An 18,976-nucleotide genomic window follows, 5' to 3' on the forward strand; every position below is an offset into this window, starting at 1 on the left:
AAAAGCCCAGGAGTGACAAAGAAAAAAAAGAGGAAGACAGCCATTAGGCCTTTTTTTTTGGTCAGTCGTGGGGCTTGAACTCTGGGCCCGGATGCTGCCCCTCAGCTCTTCAGCTCAAGGGTAGCTCTCTACCCCTTGAGCCACAGAACCACTTCTGGCCTATTCTGTTTATGTGTGTTGAGGAATCAAACCTAGGGCCTCATGCATGCCAGGCAAGCAATCTACCACTCTTCCCAGCCCTGTTAGGTCTATTTTCAGCAGAGGGAAACTTAGGCTTGGGGAGATTAAACTTTGCAAAGCCACACAACTTGAAAGTGGAAGGGCTGAGTTGTTACATCTATTTCTGACACCAAACTGTCTTCCCAAGGCATCACAGTCTTCCTGTGACTGACAAGGGCTGGACATCCTGATTACTTCAACTCAACATTCCAAAGTACCCAGCACTGAAAGAAACAAGGGGAAAAGAAGATGCTCACCGCATCTACTGTTGAAAGACATGCACTCCTGACAATAGTTTGAAGGTTAAAAACAAAACCAAAACGCACACACATACAAGACTTTCGTTTCCCTTAGGAGTATGTTTCTTATTTTATAATTTGGAAAATTAGGGCTTTGAGTAGAGCTTGGTTGAGTCAGACTTAGCATTTTCAAGGCCCTGAGTTCAATCTCTACGAGGAGAAAGGAAATCAAAAGCAAATCTACCAGTTCTTCCTCTAAAACAACATTCTCTAGAAACTTACAGCCACTTTTTTCATTTTGCTGCCTCAGCCATGTGCAGTATGCAGACAAGATGTTAACACCTCATACAACCTATGCAGAAATACCAGCCTGCCAGATGAGCTTCTGGCTTTCTTGTTCCCACCCCAAGCCTTCACTACTGTTTCCCAGCCCAATCTCTGCCCTTACCTCTGCTTCCTCATGATGCTCAATGAGGGCTTGTGGAGAAAGGCCATGTAAGTTGCAAACCTTAGACTTCACCATAATGGGAACATAGCCAAGAAACTGTTTAATGACTCCTTTTGTGATTCCATTCACTGCCCAGCTGATATCAGCCTACATAAAAGGAAAAAGAAAAAAATTACTTAAAGTATCTGAACCTGCAAAAACAAATGAGTATTTTACTTATTTTAAATTGTGATTGTTGGCATTACTGGGGCTCGAACTCAGGGCTGCTAGGCAGGTGCTCTACCCCTTGAGTAATGCCCCCATTAAGCCTTCTGCACAGCTGAGATGACAGGCATGTGCAACCACATCCAGCTTATTTGACTAGACAGGTTCTGTGGATATATTACTTGGGCTGGCCTCAAATCACAGTCCTCTTGATTTCTTGCTAGGGCTAATGAGTATTTTAAAGTGAGGACTAGCAAAAATTTAGAAGGTGGGGTCTCTTAGATGACAGCATTAAGAAAGCAGAATTCGCAGATATGCCTTATTAGGCCTCATGTCAAAAGTGTACAGCCATGTACTGTGACAGGTACTTACTGTCAGCTTCCCACGGTAGGTACTCCTCCGGCCTCGACATTCTGCTGGATAAACGTTGAGTTCTTTGCAGATGGTACCTTTTGGAACCGTTGGTGGACTGATGACAGCATCCACAATAGTAAGAGAGATCCGTTCATCTTTGAAAGCAAATTCAAAGGGAGGGATAGCCTGAAATAAGATTCACATTATTTAACAGCTTGCATGGCCAAGGTACTTTTTCTCTAAGACTCTTACAAATCCCATGTGTTATACAGCACTAGTCACTATGCTGGTGCTGTGTGCATCCAAAACGGACAGTTTAGGTTACATCTAATCCCCTCCTAACTTCAGCAAGCACTTAACTACTCTAATGTTAACTATTCAACTGTACACTATATGTCAGATTCTATGTTAAGCTGTGAAGAAGTGCCATCTCTAAACCAAGTACTGATCCTCTGCAGAGCAAAGCAAACAGACTGCTACTAATACAGAAAGAATTGGGAAACATCCTTCTCATTTAGTAACAGTCTAAAGCTATTGTCTGTGCACGTACATGAGCGTGTACATGTGTATGTGTATATGTGTATGTGGGGAGGGGGGTTGGGGGCTTGCTTTTTTTTTTTTTTTTGCCAGTCCTGGCGCTTGAACTCAGGCCTGGACACTGTCCCTAAGGTTCTTTCACTCAACACTAGCACTCTACCACTTGAGCCACAGTGCTGCTTCTGGCTTTTTGTTTATGTGGTACTGAGGAATTGAACACAGGGCTTCATACATGCTAAGGCAAGCACTCTACCACTAAGCCACATTCCCAGTCCTCTTGCTCAGCTTTCTCACTTATGGCTGGTACTGTACCACTTGAACCCTACCTCTGCTTTAGTCTTGTTGCTGGTTAAATGGTGATGAGTCTTTGCTTGGACTAACTTTTAAACTTGATTCTCAGATCTCATCCTCCTGAGTAACTAGGATTTAGGTGTGAGCAAGTAGCATTCAGCTCCAAGGCTTGTTTAAAACATTTTTTTAGCCGGGTACCGGTGGCTCACGCCTGTAATCCTAGCTACTCAGGAGGCTGAGATCTGAGGATTGCAGTTCAAAGCCAGCCCAGGCAAGAAAGTCCGTGAAACTCTTATCTCCAATAAACCACCAGAAAACCAGAAGTGGCGCTGTAGCTCAAGTGGTAGAGTGCTAGCCTTGAGCTGAAGAACTGAGGGACAGTGCTCAGGCCCAGAGTTTAAGCCCCACGACCGACAAAAAAAATAAAATAAATAAAATAAAATAAAACAAAACATTTGGGGGGGGGCAGTACTAGAATTTGAATTCAGAGTTTTGAGCTTGCTAGACAGGTGCCACCGTGCTACCAACCTTTTGTGCTCTCTGTTTTTTATTTATTTTTGTGCCAGTCAACTGTCCCTGAGCTTTTGTGCTGGAGGCGAATGCTCTACCACTTGATCCATAAGCTCTATTTCCATCTTTTTTGGTGGTTAACTGGATGTAAGAGTCTCACGGACTTTCCTGCCCAGGCTGGCTTCAAACCATGATCCTCAGATCTCAGCAATCTGAAAATCTAGGATTACAGGCATGAACTACTAGTTCCTAGTGATTTTCTTTTGTACATTGTAAAGCAATCTTTCTTTGACCGTCTCCCAAAGCTAGATTCTTCTGTCCTTATGTTGATAAACCACAGCACTAATTAACTTTGTGTGTGTGTTTGTGTGTGTGTGTGTGTGTGTGCGCGCACACTGCCAGTACTGGGGTTAAACTCAGGGCCTGGACACTGTCCCTCAGCTTCTTTTGCTCAAGGCTAGCATTCTATCACTTGAGCCATAGCACCATTTCCGGCTTTTTCTGTTTATGTGGTACTGAGAAATTCAATTCATTGGCAAACACTCCACCACTAAGCCATATTCCCAGCCCCTAACTAACTTTTAATTGTACATAGTTTTTCTTATAGACATAATCCCAAAAGACTCCAGAGACCATATAGAAAGTCCTCATAACTCTTTTTTTTTCCTATCCTAGGGCTTGAATTCAGGGCCTGGTCACTGTCCCCAAGCTTCTTTTGCTCACTGCTAGCACTCTACCTCTTAAGTGACAGTGCCACTTCTGGCTTTTTCTGTTTATGTATGTGGTACTGAGGAATTGAATTCAGCACTTCATACATGCCAGGCAAGCACTCTATCACTAAGCCACATTCCCAGCCCATGCCCCCATAACTCTTGCCTTTCTCAAAAAACGTATTGATCTTCAAAGAAATCTAATAACTCCAATATATGCAGGTGTTACACTAGCACTGAAATTCCTCCACATTATCTGTATTCCTCATAACACAAAGTTTACTCAATTAAGCCACAGGGAGGAATACACTCTTAAACTCTTCTAATTTTACATTTTCTTTTCTCTTCTTTCTTTTTTTTTTTTTTTGCTGGTCCTGGGGCTTCAACTCAGGGCTTGGGTACTATCCCTGATCATCTTTGTGCTCAAGGCTAGTGCTCTACTACTTGAGCCACAGTGCCATTTCTGGCTTTTTCTGGAGATAAGTCTCACAGACAGTGGCGCTGTGGCTCAAGTGGTAAAGCGTTAGCCTTGAGCTGAAGAGCTGAGGAACAGTACCTAGGCTCAGAGTTCAAGCCCCAAAAATGACAAAAATAAATAAATAATAAAAAATAAATAAAAATAAAGAGTCTCACAGACTTTCTTGCACAAGTAGCTTTTGAAAAGCAATCCTAAAATCCCAGCCTCTTAAGTAGCTAGGATTATAGGTATGAGCCACCAACGCCTGTCCAATTTTACATTTTCTAAACACTCAGGTTAGCTGTTCTTCCCAGGAGCTCCCTCAGTAGACTATACAACTCTTGGCAAAGCAATTCTCAAGAGTACTGGCCTTGTCTGGCGCTGGTGGCTCACGCCTGTAATCCTAGCTACTCAGGAGACTGACATCTGAGGACTGCAGTTCAAAGCCAGCCCAGGAAGCAAAGTCCATGAAACTCTTATCTCCAATAAACCACTCAGAAAACGGGAAGTGGCACTGTGGCTCAAGTGGTAGAGCGCTAGTCTTGAGCTGAAGAGCTGAGGGACAGCACCCAAGCACAGAGTTCAAGCCCCATGACCTACAAAAAAAAAAAAAAGAAAGAAAGAAAAGAAAAGAAAAAGGGACAGGGGCTGGGAATGCTGAGAGACACTGAAGATGCTAATTGAACACCCTTACTCCATACCCTTACCTAATTTTGGCAATGGTTTCACTGTATTTATACAATTTACCAATGCATACTCTTTTGTGTAGTATACTATTTACCAAATATATGTACAATCTAGAAATTAAATACACTAAATGAAGTTGAAATATAGCAATAAGCATTTCCTGACCAATCATTCTTCCATAGAAGTGATTCACAGAAAGACTCATGTGGTTTACTAAGGTGGAAATCCACTTAGAACACTGCCTCCCCACCCCCAAAACCCCTCCCTCAATTTTTCAATTTGGTCCTATCCAACCTTCTTCCCACCCCACAAGAATTTCAGTCCAGCAGGCTCAAGTCTGTAATCCTGGCTACTGAGGAGGCACCGACCACTAGGACTCATCCCTATCTTCTTCAACGCCTGTGTAATTAATTCCTCATCCCCAGGTGCCAGTAGTCCTAGCTACGCAAGAGGCTGAGATCTGTGGATCCAGGTTCAAAGCCAAGCTTGGCAAAAAAAAGTTCATGAGGCTCTTACCCCCAAAAGCCAGATTGTGCTCAAGTGGTACAGCGTTGGTCTTGAACCAAAATCTCAGGGACAGTCCCAAGGCCCTGAGTATGATAGACATTCGTCTATCAATTCAGAACTTTTTGAGATAGTTTTGGAAAGTAAGATTTCAAGTGATCTACAGGCGTGTATGTTGTGAATAGCTGGGAGCACATCCCAAATGGAATACATCGTCACTCGGCACCCAGAAACTGTCCTACCAAAAAAATCCAAATTACCACTCAATCTTCCCTTAGTCTACTCGCCTCCAAGCAGCACATCTGCTATTCCCTCCAGTCTCCGCCCAACACAAGGACTGAGCCCAAGTACTGGTGACCTCCCGGCCACCTCTCTGGGACCTTGAGCCCCGTCCAGCCCAGGCTTCACCTCACCAGTCCTGCACTCACCTCTCTGCACCCCCAGCTGTCCCTCATGTACCCCGCAGCACGCGCAGCCGCCGTGGCGAAGGTCGCGCGCTCACCTGCACCGCGTGGCTGAGCCCCTCCTGCACCGCGTAGTTGAAGGAGTCCACATGAGCACGTGTCAGGTCCTGCAACGCCGCCTTCTGCTGCTCTGGCGGGAGCCGGTAAGAGGGGTCCGTCAGATGCTTTAAGCTAGGTCCACTCGGCAAGTTCCTCCACCGACCTCCAGAATCCATAGCAGCCCGCTCCCGGGACACCGGCAGTGGCCCGACACGCGCGAGGAGCAATGGCTGGAGTCCTGGCCCCGCGGCCTGCTGGGAAATGTAGTTTCCTCTAGTTTGGCCCGCCCCCAGTGCTTTCTTTTAATCCGGTCGGCTTGGAACTGAAACTGTGGCTTAAGTGGGCCGGCTGAAACAGAAGGGCCAAACGGGGCGGGTCCTCCGGGTTCCTCCTCCCAAGGCAGATTCCTTCTCTGCAAATTGAAGGCTCATCAAAGGTGCAAACCTCTGTGTGGCCTCTCTGACCTCAATCGCTCAATGAAGATGGAGAATGAGCGCTGTCTTCAGAGTTCTCCTTCTATTTCCCCTAACTGTCTTGCCATCCCATACTGATGGCAAACCCAGGGAACATTCCGGGGGAGTCTTGACTTCGGTGACAAGCAGACCTTGAGCTCCAGGCTTTGTGCTCTCTATCCAGCTCAACCGCTGATGCTGCTCAATGATGGCCACGCAGTGGGTAGGTCATGCAAGCCTGCTACCCCCATCTTCTGGGCCGAAATTTTTTTTTTGGTGCCGGTCCTGGTGAACAGGAAAAATTACTCAAAGCAGGCCCCAGTTTAGCCTACCCTTGACAACAGGAGATTATTTAGAGACTGACTGTTGCTTAAACAAAAGATAGCCAACTGATTTTGCTTCTGTAAATAGGTTTCTCGCCAAAAGCTTCCCACACAATCCTGTAGCCTGACCCCCCGCATGACCCCATAAAAACCCTGTAACTCTGAGAAGAACACGTGGACACAGTCTCGTACAGGAACAGCATTTTATTGCCAGCCAAATCTGATAAACCTACCCCGCGGGAGGGGGAGAAATGGCATCTGTCCCTATTCGGGGCTAGAGGCAGAAGGTACTCTGTGCCTGCAGCTAGGTCTGGTGAGAGTGTGCAAGCCTATCCTGGGAGAGTTCTCTTTTCTTTGTGAAGGGCAGGGTAGAGTTCAGATCTGGGTTCAGGATGTTCCACTGATGCAGCTGGGGGCTGGAGATACTAGCTGCTCAGAGAAGTGAAGAGAGGGGCTGAGGACCTGAAATGGAGAGCATGCTCATTTTCCAGTGTGAGCTTCTCTGGGTTTGCTGGATAAAATAAACCCGAGCCTGATGCTGTGCCCAATCATTTTTTTCCTCAAGGCTAGTGCTCTACCACTTAAGGCGCAACTCTCCAGTTTTTTGGTGGTTAATTGGAGATAAGAATCTCACCAACGTTCTTGCCTGGGCGGGCTTTGAACTGCAATTTTCATATCTCAGCCTCCTGACTAGCTAAGATTATAAGCCTGAGCCATCAAGACCATCTGGACTGAAATTCTTGTGGGGTGGGAAGAGGGTCAGGTAGGCCCAAATGGTAAAGTTGGGGGGAGAAGGGCAGTGTTCCAAGTGAATTTCCACCTTATTAAGACTCATTGTGTCTTTCTGTGAATCATTTATTTCTTCAGAATAATGGTTGGTCAGGAAATGCTTACTGAAGGATTGACCCCCACCCTATTGTCCCTGGTCCTTACAGGCGCCAAGCAAAATCCTAGGTATGTGTGAACTTGTGTGAAGTGCAGGCATGGCAATCCACCTAAGCCCAGCTGTAAACGTCCCATTGTGGGCCCAAGTGAAAGGCCCCCACCTTCCTTGACCTAGTGGCTTTTTCATTAACCTCTGCCTTCTTGCTCAGACCTTTTATAAAAACCCAGCTTCTGTCCCAACTCTCTGGCACAACCTCCAAACCCGCGTGAAGATCTGTACCCCTCGCTGTTCCTCAATAAACAATACTCACCTGTTGATGATCAAGTCCAGCCTATTCCTTTTCCATTCTCCTCCATTTTCGTAACACTATTATCTTTTTTTTTTTTTTTGTCGGTCGTGGGCTTGAACTCTGGGCCTGGGCGCTGTCCCTCAGCTCTTCAGCTCAAGGCAAGCGCTCTACCACTTGAGCTACAGCGCCACTTCCGGTCTCTCTTCACGGTCTCTCTTGCCCGGGCTGGCTTTGAACCGTGATCCTCAGATCTCAGCCTCCTGAGTAGCTAGGATTACAGGCGTGAGCCACCAGCGCCCGGCTTACTATTATCTTTTAACTTGATCTTGTGTATTTAAAGAGCTGTGTCGTACACATATTTGGTATATAATACATTACACATATTTAAAGTGTTAACACTGGCAAATTGGATATACAGGATGAAACCAACACCAAAATTAAGACAATGAGTAAACCCATCACTTCTCAAAGTGTCCCCTAGCTCCTTAGGAATCCCTCCCTCCAAACAACTCAACTTTTACTACCAGCAAAGTAAGTATAAGCTCTGCCACGGGCCATGCAGCCCCAATTCAGACACCTCCCTATCTCTTGGCTAAGGTGCCACCCCGTATCTGTAACCTAGGTAACTGGCACACCTGGAAGCAGTCACCTTCCCCATCCCAACCCCTCCCCACCCCCTTGCATCCTGGGCCTGCCCCTGGCTTTCCATCTGAGGTCACATCCAGAACCAATGAGGCCATACCTTTCCCCCACCTGGCCACATCTCTTCATCCCCCTGGCCAAGATAAGTCCTGGCCTGGGGGTGGTTCTCCTGTTTCCACCACGCCTCTCCACTGTGCTCCTTGGTGACAGCAATTCAATAAATAAACTTATTGTCCTTCCTGAATAGCGAATGCTGTTCTCTTCTGGCTACCTAATGAAACCTACTTAATATACCTTACAGTAAGGAGACCAGGTCTATGCTTCCTCTAGATGGTTTGCTTTTATCTAGCACTTTAGCACTTCTATTAGGTTTAAGTGTCCTCATCTGGTTTGCTTTGTTTATGTATAACACTTTTGTTGGGTTTAATTCCACACACCTTCTGTGGTTTTGGCCTATATAAGCTTTGTGCTAACTGCTTTCAGAGCTGCTGGTCTTTGAGACAGGAGTCTGCCAGCAGACTCACAATTTGGTCTCTTAAGTGGCTCTATTTCTAATGACTCAGTTTCCTTGCAACACTTGGGCTGGGAATTTTAATGTATGCAAACCTTTCAGAGAAGTTAGTGCTTTTTTTGGGGGGGCGGGGGTCAGTCATGGGGCTTGAACTCGGCCTGGGCACTGTCTGCCCCTCAGCTCTTCAGCTCAAGGTTAGGACTCTACACTTGAGCCACAGTGCCACTTTCGGTTTTCTCATGGTTTATTGGAGATAAGAATCTCACAGAATCTCACAGACTTTCCTGCCTGGGATGGCTTTGAACTGAGATCTTCAGGATTGCGGGCGTGAGCCACCGGTGCCCAGCTAGGACTCTGGGCATTACACACAGTGAGACCAAAGGAAGATATTTTTAGGAAAAGAAAACAAAGGTGCAATACCTAGCTGCATCTGATCATATAAAATAATAGCTATCAAAATGAACTCCAGGAAATAGAAATGAGGTTTTTGTTTTTTTGTCTTTTTGTTCATTTATCTGTCTTTGGAAGGGGAAGGGGGTCACAGAAACGGAAGGACTAAGGGTGAACAAATGCAGCTGTAGTACTCACTAGACACTATGTTGAGAATGAACTATATAACTTGTGGGTGGTGATAGGAGGAAAAACGTGGAAGAGGGTGAGGACATTGTCCAAAAAGAAATGTACTCTTTACCTGACATGTAATTGTAACCCCTCTGTACATCATATTTATAATAATTGAAGACTTAGGCTTGGAATGTGCCTTAGTAGTAGAGTGTTTGCCTACATGCATGAAGCCCTCGGATAGATTCCTCAGTAACACATAAACAGAAAAAGCCAAAAGTAGCACCGTGGCTCAAATGGGGTAGAGTGCTAGCCTTGAGCAACAGAAGCTCAGGGATTTTGCCCAGGCCCTGCGTTCAAGCCCCAGGACTGGCAAGAAAAAAAAATCATAGAATGGAATTTCTGTTGTAAACTAAAATTACATTTAATTTTTGAGGCTCAGTGAAACTTTTACAAATAAGCTGTATGATTTTATAAACCCCCTAATAACACATAAGGATTCCAATTTCTTTATATCCTTACCAGTAACTGAAATTGTTTACCTTTTCTTTACAACCACATTATTACATGTATGGTAGTCTTGAATCATTGTTTTTGTGCTGGTCCTGGGGCTTCAACTCAGAGTCAGGGGCTGAGTCTGAGTCTGAGCTTCTTTTGCTCAAGGCTAGAGCTCTATGGTATCAAAATAATTACAGGGATGGGTTGAGATGCATGAAGGTATTTACTTACTGGAACCTTACTTCCAAGATTACATCACTCACTGTATTATCACACACTTAACCAAATCCTACCCCAAGTTCATATCCTGTCTGTGCCAGGATGGCTCACCTGCTACTTCACTTGGTCCGAGGTCGGGTCACACTTGGGTCAGGGCTGCTTGGTGGTTCTGTGGTGTGTCTGGAGAGAGAGCCTAACCCTGCACCCAGTGGCGACTTAGCCTCAATTCTTTCTGTTTTTAAGCTGCTAGTTGTAGCCTGACATCCAATCATCTTTTTTTTTTTTTCTGTCGGTCATGGGGCTTGAGCTCTGGGCTTGGGCACTGTCCCTCCACTCTTCAGCTCAAGGTGAGTGCTCTACCGCTTGAGCCACAGTGCGACTTCCGGTTTTCTAGTGGTTTATTGGAGATAGGAGTCTCATGGACTTTCCTGCCCCGGCTGGCTTTGAACTGCGAACCTCAGATCTCAGCCCCCTGAGTAGCTAGGATTACAGGTGTGAGCCACCAGTGCCCGGCCATCTTTAAGGTATGTTCCAGTTCTAAGCACCTTTAGTGCCGGTTCATTTGCATACCTCAGAACATACTGAGTCCAGGGTTTGTTCACATTTCTAACTAACTAATGCTCCTAATATCTACCACTTTTGCCAAAGCACCATTTCTGGCTTTTTTTGTGTGTGCATGATTAATTAGAGTCTCACAGATTTTTCTGCCCTGGTTGGCTTTAAATCGAGATCCTCAGATCTAAGCCTTCTGTGTAACTAGGATTATAAACATGAGTCACCAGTGCTCAGCTTCAAATCACAGTTTTGATTTTCATTTCCCTACTGACCAGTGATGGTCAGTATTTTTTTATGAGTCAACTGTTGCTTTCCTTTGAAGAAATATAGAGACACTGTCCATTTTACAGTTGACTTGACTTTTTCAAATCCCCCAATAACATGTAAGGATTCCAATTTCTTTATATCCTTACTAGTAGCTGTGTCTATCTTTTCATTACAATCACCTTATTACATGTATGGTAGTCTCGGATCATTGTGTGTTTTTGTGCTGGTCCTGGGGCTTGACTTTTGGGACTGGTCGCTGTCTCTGAGCTTCTTTTGCTCAAGGCAAGTGCTATACTACTTGAACTGTACTCTCATTTCCAGCTTTTTAAAGTAGTTTATTGGAGATAAGAGTCTCACAGACTTCCTGCCTGGGCTGGCTTTGAACCACAATCCTCAGATCTCAGCCTCTCTTGAGTAGATAGGACTATAGGATTATAGGCATGAAGCATCAGTGCCCAGCTTGACTTGTCTTTTTATTGTTGACTTGTAATAGTTCTTTATATAGTCTTCCCATCATTCTTAAGCATGCAGTTTACACGTTTTCCCATACCATTGGTTGTCTGTTTTTCTCATGGTGTCCTTTGAATCAAAACAAGTTTTTGATGAAGTTTCCAAAAAAAGTTTTGAACTGAAGTCTTTCCCCTGTTAGTATTATAATCCCCCAGACCTAAGCTCCTTCCTGCCCTAGAGTTCCAGCCATACAGCTCTCTGCCCAGACCTACCACGCATGCACTTACCTCACTTCCGCCCTTACTTCCTCCCCCAGACCTGCCTGCCACCTGGGTAGGAGTAGATGCCTTGTACTCCCTCTCCCAGGTAGATATGGCCCCTCTAATAAACCTTACAATAATCTTTCTCCTGTGCCTGCTTGCCTCTGTGTGGTCCCCTGGCATGATTGTGGATTCTTTTTTTTTTTTTGGGTCGGTCGTGGGGCTTGAACTCAGCCTGGGCACTGTCCCTCAGCTCTTCAGCTCAAGGCTAGCACTCTACCACTTGAGCCACAGTGCCACTTCCAGTTTTCTAAGTGGTTTACTGGAGATAAGAGTCTCAAGGACTTTCCTGCCTGGGCTGACTTTGAACAGAGATCCTCAGCTCTCACCCTCCTGAGTAGCTAGAATTAGAGGCTTGAGGCACCAGTGCCCGGCTTCCTTTATTTTTTTATTTTTATCGGTCATGGGGTTTGAACTCTGGACCTGGACACTCCCTCAGCTCTTCAGCTCAAGGTTAGTGTTCTACCACTTGAACCACAGCATTACTTCTGGCTTTTTCTGTTTATGTGATGCTAAGGAATCAAACCCTGGGCCTCATACATATGAGGTAAGCACTCTACCACTGAACTACCTTCCCAGCACCTCTCAGTTTAGTAAGCATATTTTAGGTAGCTGGATAAAGTCTTTATGTAATATAGGTCCAACAACTGGGCTTCTTCAGGACAGTTTCTACTTTCTACCTTTCTCTCTGTATGGGCTGTACCTTACTTGTCCTTTTCATGTCCCATAATTAATATAATAAAAAACACTGGGAAATCTTAATATGAGGCAAATTTGGGAACTAGATACAGGGTTGTGGTTTGCTTGGTGACTTTCCTAAGCTAAAGCTGTACAGCCTATGTTTTTGGCCCATGTTTGTCTACTGAATTCTCTGCTTATGACTGAACGGAAATTTTCTGAGATACCTGGGCACAAGTATCTCTCAACTATTAATTGGCTTTGTGTGCATGCCTGCAATACTCAGGTAAGCATTTCACAACTCTGCTTTAGTCTTTTCTTCCTGTTGTGCCTCAGTCAAAGGTAAAGGCTATGGGAATTCACAGATTTCTCCAGAGCATGTACAGCGATCTACCCATGTATGTGGCCTTCAGAATATGTTGAAGCTTCTCAATGGGATTACTAGAAAGGTCAAACGATGACAGCTCTCTGGTAAGAGCTTTGTAAGGGCTTCATCTCCATTCTGCATTTCTACAATGATTGCTGTAAGGCTGGACTTGACCATGCTTTGAAGCTATTGGTTTGCAAGACTACTGGGCAGCTGAGAAGGGGAAATAGAAATAGATCATCTGAACATGAGATCTGAGGATTGTGGTTCAAAGACAGGCCAGGCAGGAAAATATATGAGACTCTTATCTCCAATTAACCACCAGAAAACAGGAAGTGGCACTGTGGCTCAAGTGGTAGAGCACTAGCCTTGAGCTGAAGAGCTGAGGGACAGTGCCCAGGCTCAGAGTTCAGGCCCCACAACCAACAAAAAAAGAAAAAGTATCTGCTTAATCCTACACTTTGCCTAAGCAATCTCTGCTGACTCCAGTGGAGTGTCATATCATAATCTGAAATTTCTTTGAAGTAGCATGCCTAAGCCAGGGTTTCTGGGTTGGCAAACTACTTTTCTGTGCCTAAAGTCTGTTTAGTGAAGCAGTTCCTGAAAGTAGATCAGGTATAGACAGGAAAAGAGCTCAAAGAACACAGTCTCAAAGAACAAGAAGCTCCTAGTGAATAGCAGTTTCCCATGAATGAATCCCTTCCTGTCCTGAGTTTTAAGTGACCAAAGTATGTGGGATTTATAAGAATCTCTTGATTTTTTTTGGCTAGTTTATGGAAGTAGCTTCATTTCAGAAGCCCCTTCAGTATAGCCCCTCCTTATAAGCAGGGAGCTCACTTGACCACATACACCATGGTTCAGTCACTTGGCAGACCTTGTAAGAAATGATGGACCAGATTCTGGTAGCTTATTAGTGAGTGTTTCACCATAAAGTAGCTCAGAGTTTTGAGGACAATCTGTTGCAAATGTAATGAGTGAAAATCATGGGACTAGCAAAATCTGCCTTATCTGGCTAATCTATGAGCTTAGTTAGAATCATTTTTTATACTTTTTGAGAGTTGGGGGAAAAGAAAAAATACAGCTTGGTACTGATGGCTTACGCCTGTAACCCTAATTACTTAGTAGACTGAGATCTGAGGATCAAGATTCAGTGCCAGCCAGGGCAGAAAAGTCTATGCTATTCTTATCTTCAATTAACTACTTTAAAAAAGCCAGAAGTGGATCTGGGGCTCAAGTAGTAGAGCACCAGCTATGAGCAAAGAAGCCAAGTGAGACTGTGAGATCCTAAATTCAAACCATAATACTGGCACATTAAAATCAATCAATCAATCTATCTATTTATCTACCTACCTACCTACCTACCTATCTAATGCAACACAATTTGGTTTGCAAAAGCCTAGCATATTTACAATCTGGCTGTTTGCAGGGAAACCCTGCCTGCCTCTGGGTAATAGTACCATGGATTTGAATAGTGATGTTAAGACACTCAACACTCACAGTAACATAACAGAAGCAAAGAGGCTGGGGTTGGAGGGTAACTCCAGCGATACAGTGCCAGCCAATGGGCAAACTGTCATATACTAACTTTGAGTCCCAGTCTTGGACCAAAAAAAGAAAAAGAAAAAAGTGAAGAGGCAAAACACTTGAAATATTATTTTACTTTGATGTGCCAGGCATTCATAAAACTGCCTTGTTTCAAAAACAATTTTTCTCACAGGTACAGATTCTGTGTCCAGGATCAGAGACATGTACATCACTGAATTTTCTCTATAGCCCCCCATGCTGCATGCGACCTACTTTGGCACTTTGTCCTTGTCCCACCACCACAACCACACAGGCAGAAACCACCCACAGATGCAACCGCAATTATTGAAAACATTTGTAGCTTCCCTGACGTTGGTTTGGTGGCTCTGCTACCCCAAGATATTCAATACATGCAACCAGCCTCTCAGGAAGCAAGCGAAGTTCCATGCCAGCTGCTCCACACACCAGCATCTGCTCCAGTCTCTCCTGCAAACGCCAAGGCACTTAAATGTTCTTGGTAAAATGGATTTTATAATTGCCATAGGAGTCAAGTGTGAGAAGGTGTTTTTCTCTCATTACTCATGAATTTACTTTAGCACATATTTAATACTCATAAATTCATCTGTATTTGTTGCCAAGGTTTCATAAACTGTTTATGTAGATAAAAGCAGGTTTGAGTTGCCAGATACTATGATAAGAAGCAACTAGACAGTCTGCTTTGACACTGCTTGTTTGAACTAGGAATATTGTATGTAACACCTGGTTGCTCTTAAAGAAATAAACACTTGCTTTCAGAAAGAATTTATGTGTGCCAGTCCTGAGGATGGAACTAAGCTTGGGTGCTGCCCCTGAGCTTTCTTTTTGCTCAAGGTTAGTGCTCTACCACTTAAGTCACAGCTCCACTTCCAACTCTGTGTAGTTAATTGGAGATAGGAGTCGCACAGACTTTCCTCCTTGGCCGACTTCAAAGCACAATCTTCAGATCTCAACCTCCTGAGTAGCCAGCCACCAGCACTCAGCAGAAATAATTTGTTTTTTTAAAAGACTTGCACTTTATGGATACTTCCAAATTACATTGTGTCTATCTTTTCTTGCCAAGCATGATTCAAGGCTTCTCAAGACATTGCTGCCCGAGGTTCTGATTTAATTGGCCAGGGGGTGAGGGGAAGGGAACCAACATGTTTTAAAAGCTTCCCAGGAGATTCCAGCATGTTCTCAGCACTGAGAACCTTAGTACTAAAGGCTCTTGAGTCTTTCCTACTCTTGTTCTCACAAAGACCCTGGAGGTAGTCCCCAGCTCTGGCAAGCATCTCTTCCATGAGATTAGAAACTAAGGCACAGAGAGGTTAACAAATTCATTGGTACAGTCAAATGACAGCACTGAGGTTGGAATCAACATCTCCAAAGAAATCACAAGTGCTTCTCCCCACCCCCACCCTCTTCCCCCAGCTCTGGAAGCACTAACAATCTAACATGTGAAGCCCGGAAGACTGAGAAGCTGGGCATTGCCATCTGTGCCAAGGAGACCAAGGAAGGGTAAGGGAATATTCTTCCTACCTGATGGGGGAAAAATGCATAAAATAGATATATCGTTGAGCTGGGCAACACTGGCTCACACTTATAATCCTAGCTATTTAGGAGGCTGAGAAAGGAGGATCTAAGTTCAAAGCCAGACCTGGCAGACAAATTTGTCTGTAATTAACCAGCTAGCAAAAAGCCAGAAATTGAGTTGAAACCAAGTGAGAAACAAACAGGAGCTTTTTCTTTTTTTAAAGCCTTTCATCTCTTACATAAATGCCATGAATTCAGGTTTCTTAGAAAATGCACCAGGATTTATACATGCGCTAATAATTTGGAATTCTTAGTTTTGTCACTGTAAGAGCTGGATAAAATATCTCAGATATTCCTATAACTTGGGTTTCTATGCTATCCCCACCAGCCCACCTAGACTTGCCACGGACCCAGCACCCTCCACTCTGCACGTGGACATGCATCTTCCTACAACCTACTCAGATCCCACTTCATTTCTCACAAGTTCCCAGGCACTATCTTACAAGCTGCCCTGGGTGTCCAGGACTGACTTAACATTGCCTGATCTATTGTGCTCTGGATGCAAACTCTCAGTAACCAGTAGGACTTTTATTTTATAATTCCAAATTCCAAGTCAATCCAGTTGGGACTTCCTTTCCCATCCTATTACCAGATGGCTGCATCTATCCAATCATCTTATCATTATTCCTTTCCTAAATCCTAAGCTTCCATATCTCATAATATTCTAGGAGGCAATGCCTTTCCTCTTCTTTTGTAAAAATCTCAATTGACTGCAGAACTGGTCAAATAAGAACCAATAACAGGGCCTGGGAATGTGGCTTAGTGGTAGAGTGCTTGCCTAGCATGCACAAAGCCCTGGGTTCAATTCCTCAGCACCACATAAACAGAAAAGGCTGGAAGTGGTGCTGTGGCTCAAGTGGTAGAACTCTAGCCTTGAGCAAAAGAAGCTCAGGCCCTGAGTTCAAGCCCCAGGACTGGCAAAAAAAAACAAAAAACAAAAACCAATAGTAGATCAAAATATGCACTAGGAAAGTCTGCTGTGATGACTTCCAGGACAAACTATAAGAAGAGCTGTGTGCCTCAGTTCATGCTCAACATAAATGAGATTTCCACTGGGCACTGTAGACTCACACCTGTAATCCTAGCTACTCAGGAGGCTGAGATCTGAGGGTCATGGCTCAATGCTAGTCTTTGCAGGATAGTCTATCAGACTCTTTATCTCCAATGAACTAAAAAAAAAACAAAACAAAAAACTGAACTGGAGCTGTGGCTCAAATGGTAGAGCACTAGTCTTGAGGAAAAAAACAAATAAGCAAGCAAGCAAGCTCAGGGTCAGCATCCAGACCCCAGGATTGACACAAAAACAAAAATAAATAAATAAATAAATCTCCTCATGTTAATAATGTGGCCTTCTGAGATGTCTACAACATATAACTAATAGTCTACATATCTTGTGACTTACAAAATGCAGCATGGAGCTCAGAACTACTTCTTTCCTGTTTAGGTGGGACCTAAGCTTACTTATCCAGAGAGCATTTCTCCTGACATTCACAGGTGCACACAGACATAAAATCCTTCCCACACTGGAAGCTGGCCTCTAGCCCCTGCAGAAGGCTCTTGGAGTACAAGGAGACCAGAACGGGGAAAGCCACCTGTATCTGGCCAGGGCCATCTGGCGATGCAGATAAACAAAGGAAGTCTATCTTCCCTGACTTCCTAGAGAGGTTTCTACAAAGATTTAAGTGAAAATAAAAAGGAAAGAACAATAATTTTGCAAAACTGCACTTAGCATTCTGCTTAAAACAAAGAGAATTGAAAACCATGATACTTCAGACACCCCACCCCAACCTATTAAGTAAAGCAAGATATGTTTTTGTTTTTTCTCCCTCTCTCATGCTTATTTGATGCTTACAGGCTCATCAGAGTTGCTGCTTCCTCTCTAAAACATGCAGAGAGCACAGATTGTTGGGTCCCCAACACACAGGAAGCCTGACAGGTGCTGGGCCACAGCCCACCAGGAAGGTAGCTGAGAAAACAGCCATTGTTGAGAGGCTGGAGCACAGTACAAAACTAAGGACAGTTGGTGCATGCTTGTCCAGAGTTTAGTGGGGCAGAGTGTTGTGGAGGAGGTGAATGGGAAACACCTGGGGCAACCTCCAAAATGCTCTCACTTCCCATGTTCCTGACCAGCAGGCCTGCAGCTGGGCACAAAACTAAGGCACTACAGGCTGCAGCAGGTGGAAAGACACCAACCAGTGGTCCCTGGTCTGCCATCTGGGGAAGATGGGTTCTGTTCCCAGCATTGCCTGAGGAGCAAAAGACTCTTTCAAAGGATGAGAACACAGGAAAATCAACTCCCTGCCTTTGGCCCCTTACAAGAATGTTCTGCTCCTACTAGAGAAATTTTCTTTAGTTTGCTAAAGTCAGCAGCACTGTGGAGAGTGCCACTGGCCCTGGACTATCTGCTGTCCTCTTTTCTTCCCGTGCTCTTCCAACACATCTTGGGGTTGCCTCTCCTCATCTCGGCTTGATAAGGTGCAATCTGGACATTTCATCTTCTTCTGGAGCAGGACCCCGTGTGTTTCCCAAGGCAGCTGTGTGCATCTCCATCAGTCTATCACAGCTTGATGAATGCAGCCGGCTGCGGTGGTGGCTCCATGTCCGGGGGTGGGAAGACACTGGCTATGGCTATGTCCACGATGCCCTGGCAGAGTTCTGCATAGAGCTTCCTGCAACGAGTTTTTTTTAAAAAGTCATTAAGAATGTTTATCAAAATACAAGTGAAAAATCAAAAGTTTCTTGGCCTTGTGTGTGTGTGTGTGTGTGTGCACACAGACTAGTCTTGGGGCTTGAATTCAGGGCCTGGGCACTGTCCCTGAGCTACTTTTGCTCAAGACTAGAGCTCTACCACTTAAGCCACAGTATCACTTCCAGCTTTTCTTGCATAGTTAATTGGAGATAAGAGTCTCAAAGGCTTTCCTGCCTGGGGTGGCTTCAAACCGTCAGATCTATGCCTCTTGAGTAGCTAGGATTATAGGCATGAGCCACCAGCACCTGGCCTCATTTTTTTCCCCCTAAATCAAGATCTGCTGTAGGTATTCTATCTCAAGAACAGCTTTTTTATTTTTTATTTTATTTTATTTTATTTGTGAACATACTGTACAGAGGGGTTACAATTGCATGGGCAGGATAATGCGTACATTTCTTACCAAGCATTGCA

The 18,976-nt window shown here is 44.6% G+C and overlaps 2 protein-coding genes across 2 annotated transcripts in view; both read right to left on the reverse strand.

Moving 5' to 3' along the window:
- The window catches only part of Polr1b (polymerase (RNA) I polypeptide B, 128kDa), a 28,483-nt gene extending 22,634 nt beyond the window's left edge, over positions 1-5,849 (reverse strand). Inside the window, exons 1-3 of the mRNA XM_013019881.1 lie at positions 5,663-5,849; positions 1,483-1,650; positions 907-1,053 (exon numbers count right to left, since the gene is read on the reverse strand). Coding sequence (XP_012875335.1) covers positions 907-1,053; positions 1,483-1,650; positions 5,663-5,839 — 492 coding nt within the window. The 5' untranslated portion in view covers positions 5,840-5,849. The remainder of the gene's footprint in view (positions 1-906; positions 1,054-1,482; positions 1,651-5,662) is intronic.
- An 11,244-nt stretch (positions 5,850-17,093) lies between these two features.
- Positions 17,094-18,976, reverse strand: part of Ttl (tubulin tyrosine ligase) — a 66,479-nt gene continuing 64,596 nt past the window's right edge. The window contains exon 7 of the mRNA XM_013019708.1: positions 17,094-18,485. Coding sequence (XP_012875162.1) covers positions 18,374-18,485 — 112 coding nt within the window. The 3' untranslated portion in view covers positions 17,094-18,373. The remainder of the gene's footprint in view (positions 18,486-18,976) is intronic.

Source organism: Dipodomys ordii, unplaced genomic scaffold, assembly GCF_000151885.1.
Source record: "Dipodomys ordii isolate 6190 unplaced genomic scaffold, Dord_2.0 Scaffold47, whole genome shotgun sequence".
Classification (NCBI taxonomy): domain Eukaryota; kingdom Metazoa; phylum Chordata; class Mammalia; order Rodentia; family Heteromyidae; genus Dipodomys; species Dipodomys ordii.